Below are 7110 nucleotides of genomic sequence, written 5' to 3' on the forward strand. Positions count from 1 at the left end.
TACTTTTCTTTTTGTTTCAGTTTGATCAACTTTGAAATAAGTGAAAACTTAAAATGGCATTTTGTTTGATCACATTATTCAGAGTTAGAAGGATAGAGAAAGCTTAGTTGCCGCCAAAGACTACATTTTTAATGGATCTCATGGAATGTTTCTCTTATCATTCTTTTCCATTTGTTTTGAGGAATTGATTGAGTTGATTCTTGAATCTGTTTGCACTACTTCATCTACCTTCTCAAGAAAGTCACTTTGTATCTTTATCATTTCTGACTTTAGAGATTTAATTTGCATCCAATTTGCCTTCCTTGGTTCCCTATGCACTCGGGGAGTGGATGAGATGTGGGAGGAAACCAGAGCACCTAGAGGAAACTCATGCAGTCACAGGGAGAATGTACAAACTCTGTACAGACAGCACCTGAGGTCAGGATTGAACCCAGGTCTCTGGTGCTGTGAGGCAGCCGTGCTAAGGTGCTGCTCTAGAAAGCAAATGGTCAGCTTCCTTTGAGAATTATGTGAAATAAATTGACTATAGTTTATTTTCCTGATTATGGTTATGGAATAACCCAAGTAGAGAAAATAATACTTAAAGAATATATCATTTTCTATACCTGGTTTATTCCATGACTAAATTTACAACAAGGTCTTTATCATTTTACCATCTCCGCCACATCTGCTCCCTAGATGAGGCTTTCCCTTCTAGGACATCCAAAATCTCCTCTTTCTGTAGTAAACGTGTTTTCACCCCTGCTGTCATAGATGGGCCCCTTGTATGTTTCGTATGTGCCCCATATTTCTGCTCTCACTCCCTTCTCACCCGAGACAGAACAAGGATTGAGTTCCCATGGACCTTGCTTTTCATCCCACCAGCCTCCTCATCCTACACATCAACCTCCAACATTTCCAGCACCTCGAACGTGATTGCACCACCCATCACATCTTCCCACCTCCACCCCTTTCCGCCTTCTGCAAAAACTGCTCCCTCCATAACTCCTTGGTTCACTGATCCCTTCACACCCAAACCATCCCCTCCCCAGGTACCTTCCCCTGCAACTGTCCCTCTATCTCCTCCATCCAGGGACTTCAGCAGTCCTTCCAGGTGAGAGAATTTCATAACCACCTCCACTAACGGCACCTCCACTTCCGATGTTCCCTGCTCAGTCCACCTGGTTGCTAACCACCTTTTCCCATTTCAATACTCACCTTTGTTTACAACCCAACAATAAGAATGTTAAATTCTCCAATTTTAGATAATATACCCCCTCCACATCTTCTCCCCCCTCCCCCCCCCACTCTCCTCCCCTCACTCCTCCCTGTGTCCCACTTGGACTCGCACCCATTTCTCCTTTTTACCAAAATTCCTACCTCTGGCTTCGCAATTTGCAACTCTTCTGTCCTTATCTCACATTCTCACATCTTTAATCTTTTAATCCCTAGCCTTTAGACAATAGGCAATAGGTGCCGGAGTAGGCCATTCGGCCCTTTGATCTGTGATCATGGCTGATCATCCACAATCAGTACCCCGTTCCTGCCTCATCCTAACCAAAACCTCCCTCACCTATATCCACCAATCACTTACCAGGCTTTGTCTTGACCCCACCACCACAATCAGTCTGAGCAAGGTTCCCTGACCCGAAATGTCAGCTGTCCATGTTCTTCGGAGATGTTGCCTGACCCGCTGAGTTACTCCAACACTTTGATTTACCCTCTCCATTATCCAGCAGTGAAACATTTCCATTGGGGTGAAACTGGAGGCCTTGTTTGATTTTATAGCATAACTAGTTAGAAAAAGGCCATCTGAGAGCAACTTCATCTCATATGTTACCTGTCAAAACAGTAATTGGAGATCACACTGTGAGTACCTTACTCTTGTGTCTTGCCGTTTCATTCATTTCCTCTTCCTCCCTTTGCAGGGCCCTTTGTCGGTTTTCTCCGCTAAGAACCGATGGAGCTCCGTCAGAGACGTTGATCTTGAGAAAAGTGAGAAAGGATTTGGATTCACACTGCGTGGTGATTCTCCTGTCCTTATTGCAGGAGTAGTCCCTGATGGCTCTGCAGATGTAAGTACACCTTACACCAAATCATTAGTGATGTATCATTTTTTTAAATTTATATTCCTGCTTTTGTTACTTTTCAACAGAAAATCTTTTCAAAAGCAGGTTTGAAGATAATAGAAATACATTAAGTAACAAGATGGAATATTTCCTTTTTTTAAACGTACTTTATAAAAATCTACAGTGCCCTCCATAATGTTTGGGACAAAGACCCATCATTTATTTATTTTCCTCTGTACTCCACAATTTGAGATTTGTAATAGAAAAAATCTCATGTGGTTAAAGTGAACATTGTCAGATTTTATTAAAGGCCATTTTTATACATTTTGGTTTCACCATGTAGAAATTACAGCAGTGTTTATACATAGTCCCCCCATTTGGAGAGAGAGTGTGTGTGTGTGTGTGTGTATTTTTTGTGATTTTTTTAAACTTGTACTACAGTGTTATAATGATAAATTAATTGGAATTGATGTGACTTGTTTATTTTCTCAGAAAGCCGGTCTCGGAGAAGGAGAATATATTGTGTCCGTGAATGAACAGGATTGCAAGTGGTCCAAGCATTCAGAAGTAGTTCAGCTACTGAAAATTGTCAGCACAGAAAGCATCAAGATTGGGGTGATAACACTAAATACTACTGAACATCAGAATAATGTGAGTGTTGAATATTCAGGTGTGACATTTAATGACAAGTGGTTGTGTAAAGTCAATAGATCAATTAGGATATCGCCACAATAAACAATCTAACGTTAATTACTTCATGGGAAACGTGCAGCAACTCTGCCTACTGAGGTTCCTGGAATAGTGTGTATTGAGAGCTAATCTCTGTACAAATAGCTTCTGCTAGCATATACCAATTCAAGTTAAATACATATTTCCTCGCAGCAAATAAAACTAAAACCAGAGAACATTTCTAATACAATGCAAATCTGCTTAATTGAAGTGAAATCTGAAGTGTCTCTTGCCTTGCTGTATTGGTTTCCTTAACATAGTATACTCCTTGTTATTCACTTGCAGGGGGTATCTCTAATTCCCCTGCTTGCTTGTCTATCTGATCTCTCCCCACTACCCCTGGTCCTAGAGCTAGCTGCATGTCTAATTAACCTCCACTACCATTTCTTTCCCACCTTCCCAAAACTGCCACCTAAACACTTATCCAAAAATATCCCCATCATCACTTCATGAGCGCTTAAGTCATAGGAACAGAATTGGGCCATTCAGCCCATTGATCTACTTCACCATTCGATCATGGCTGATCTATCATTCCCTTTCAACCCCATTCTCCTGCCTTCTCCCCGTGGCCTTTGACACCCTTGCTAATCAAGAATCTGTCAAATGTTGGCTTTAAAAATCCCCACTGACTTGGCCTCCACAGCTGTATGAGGCAATGAATTCCACAGATTCACCACCTTCTGGCTAAAGAAACTCCTGCTCATCGTTCTAAAGGTACGTCCTTTTATACTGAGGCTGTGCCCTCTAATCCTGGACTCAACCACTAGTGGAATCATCCACTCTATCCAAGCCACTTGGTTGTGTTTGCACCATCCCCACGCCCCGTCAGCAGCATCCAAACAAGAATCTTTAACATTAGCCCCATCATAATCAATCGTATGTCTTCACCACAGTCTGGTTGCAAATCTAGATGCGGGTCATCCCCCTAGTGCTGCACTGCTGCCTAACACTCGAAGCCTCATCTGCAGTTGATGTCTTTCTTTAAATTTGTGATAACTTCCAAAACAATGTCAAATAATTGTTAGATGATCTTAACTGGGATGTTTGAGTTGTGACACAGTGCTGCATTGTGCTCAGTCTGGGCCTATCAGCTGTGATCATATTGAATTGTGGGGCCAGGTAGCCCACCAGCCCCCATTTTCTAATGTTGATGTAGATAAAATCAGTAGCAGATTGTGCACAATATCAAAGGGACACATTAATGTCCTAGGCAGTATCGTACCTTGTAACATGAAAACCTTTCTATCTAGTTTCAAAGCTCTTTTCTGGGATTTGGTTGCAGTGTTAAATTGTGAGTCTGTAGTGTACCATTCAAAATAACTTAAGCACTTTGGTACCTGGACTTCTTCAGCCCGTACTCTCTGACAGACATCTCATTTAATTGTTTGCCAGAGTTGGTTATCATCATTCTGCTTTCTCTTTCTTCCAGGCTGACAGGAAATCACTTCTTGGTACAATGTCCTCGGCAAGCATCTTCTCCGGGAGTGATAAAGAGAACAGCAGGAAAATTGCTGATTCTAGTAAGGGTTCAGGTTTGCTGACAACCTGGAACAAGAGGAAAAATACAAACAAGGATGGCAGCACTCACAGCGTACCATTCAGTGCCGTGACAGATGATGGATCATTTTACTGAAGAGTATTATCAGTTCTGTCTATGGAAAATATTCATCAGTTTCACAAACATAGCCATCACAAGTCTGAGTACAGAGCAGTGGTATAGAAGTTCATTTCACTCAGAACCTTGTCAATTATGCACACTAGAATTTAAAACCCTGTGGATACTTTTATTCAAAGCCTCATTTGTGGAAACCACAGGTGGTGTGATAGAAAAACAGTGTCAAGGTAAAGTGCGGTGCAAAAATGGACTTGGTTTCAGTATCATTCACTGATACCAGTGAGGTGAAATGGAAGAGTTCTCCATGCCTGATTTGCTACAGGCTTCCACTGAAAACACTGACAGAACAGGGACACTGGTACGGAAATACATCCTTTGTCCATTATGTCCATGACATTGCCTTTCTCAAGGTGCATCTCTGGGTTTGTTTTTCATTCACTCTATGAGAATTTACAAAGCATTTGTGGTTAATAATTAATGAATGACTATTCTGAACCTGCTGCTTCAGGATGAGATACTCTTCGTACCTGTCATTGTGATGGATCTTTGGTTCATTTCAAGCCAATCAAGAGCAAAACTTTCCTTACATTTGTAATGATTCATTTTCACAAGTTGCTGAAGATCTAACAAGCAAATGATCAAAAGACTATATTCTTTACATTAAAATAGTATCATTAACCTGTTTTAGTACTGGATCCAACATTGCAAAACCTCTCTCATCCCCTACATCCCTGCATTACTTTCTGCCCCCATATTGAATTTCCTTTATTATGTCTCACTTTTAACTTCATTCACAAAATTTGCACTTTAAGATCCAGAAACACTATTGTTTACTCCCTCCCACCACTTACTGACAAATACAAGCTGCACTGGGAAACCTTGCAAGGTTTGGCTTGGTAGAATTGATCCTATGCTCTCAGTTTGATATAGATTTTATTTAAAGGACAAAATAGTACTTTTAGACAATTCAAGATTGTCTTTAAAAATTATGCCTAAATTAATGATGGTTGTTCTGACTTGAGCAGGATTGGAAGACTTTAAACCTCAAACCATGGAAGACTTTAAACCTCAAACAGCATTGTTTCAGTCTTTTCATAACAATCTACTGACATTTTTTCATGTTATTTTTTAAAATGGGATATATTTTGTTATTTCTGCAAACATTTAGATAGTTAATGCTTTAGATTGTAAACTTGACAGCAAATTTCATGTAAAGTAATTAATAGCACAGCCAAAAGCAGTTATTCTGTCCATAATTATGTTGAGACAGAGGTCCATCTAATGTCAAAACGAACTTAATGAGGATCCAATATTATAATATCATTTCTATCGCTTATGGTGCAGAGATTCACTGGATTGTGCTTCCCTTATGCCCCTATGCGAAAGCATTCTACTTGGTATTTATTTTTTTAAAGAGAACATGTTCCATGATATATCTTAGTCCTTCCCAAATGGTGAACCTGATTTATAGGTTGACTGGGCAACTTGAGTTCTTTCTCCATTTTTAGACATGGTATAGATTTGTTTCTTATTTCGTTGCTGACGTTGTAACCCTGAACTTGCTGCTGAATTACAAAACAAAATTTGGTTGAACATTTGAAATTTTTGATTGGCATTTTGACCAGTTTATTTAATTTTATCCATGACAGAATTCCTGGAGAATGTAGAGAAAATAATGAGAAAATGTCTGATTTTGCAGTTATATTCTGCCATGCACATATGATTAAGTTGATTAACACATCATTCTGTACTTAAAAAGTGAGTATGTAGAGAAGAGTGAGAATTGCCTAGAGGTATAGGCAAGGTTGTTCAACACTTCCCTTAGATAGAAGAAAAATCTAACTGCCATTGGCTACAGCTTTTGTTCATTACTAACTAATGTTTGGATGAATCACAGTTGGCTCTCAGTCGCTGCAGACATTTTGAATATAATTCCGTAGTGAAAATCAAATTAATTCAAAGAAACATCAAATGACATTATCCCTGAACATTAATTTTCCATCAGATGTGACTGGAAAGAAAATAATTTCCACTTCAATAAAGACAAAAATGCAGCAATTCTGCAAAATTATATCAAAATAAATAACAGCACGAGTTATTTAGTACTGCCTGCATATATCAAACCTAAGTGCTGAGAGATTAAAATTTAGATAATTTTGATTGGAGTTGTGATGAAGAATGGGACAGTTTCTGCATAGGTAATCGTCAGTTTTATGAAGTAACACAATCTCATTGGTTATTGAAAGCCCACTCCAGATTCAAATGTAATCAGTTATTTTAGCATTGATAATTCTTTAATTGTATGGTTTAATTTAGACCAGTGCATAATTATAATATTTAGTGAACCATTTAATACAATGAAACGGGTAGGATAAATGCACATTTTGAATAGTCCCTTCAAAACCACGACCATAGACCTAATGCGGGTATAGATTTATGGTGTACGAAGGAGCAGCAGATGCTGGTTTACACCAAAGATAGACGCTAAATGCTAGAGTAACTCAGCCGGTCAGGCAAGATCTCTGAAATAGGTGACGTTTCGGGTCGGAACCCTTCTTCAGACTGAGGACTCGAAACGTCACTTAATCCTTTTCTCCAGAGACGCTGCCTGACCCGCTGAGTTACTCCAGCAATTTGTGTCTAGCTATAGATTTATGGTTGTGCAAGGTTTAATTGTCTACATTTTCTAGTTGTTTAGAGTGTGGGGGGTGACGAGAG

At 39.4% G+C, this 7110-nt stretch overlaps 1 protein-coding gene across 1 annotated transcript in view; it reads left to right on the forward strand.

Annotated features, from left to right (window-relative positions):
- rhpn1 (rhophilin Rho GTPase binding protein 1) overlaps positions 1-5414 on the forward strand; it is a 45776-nt gene extending 40362 nt beyond the window's left edge. The window contains exons 13-15 of the mRNA XM_033020415.1: positions 1908-2054; positions 2541-2699; positions 4207-5414. Of these exons, the coding sequence (XP_032876306.1) occupies positions 1908-2054; positions 2541-2699; positions 4207-4410 (510 nt within the window). The 3' untranslated portion in view covers positions 4411-5414. The remainder of the gene's footprint in view (positions 1-1907; positions 2055-2540; positions 2700-4206) is intronic.
- Positions 5415-7110: the final 1696 nt, after the last annotated feature.

The sequence above is a fragment of the Amblyraja radiata genome, chromosome 4 (assembly GCF_010909765.2).
Source record: "Amblyraja radiata isolate CabotCenter1 chromosome 4, sAmbRad1.1.pri, whole genome shotgun sequence".
In the NCBI taxonomy this organism is placed as follows: Eukaryota; Metazoa; Chordata; class Chondrichthyes; order Rajiformes; family Rajidae; genus Amblyraja; species Amblyraja radiata.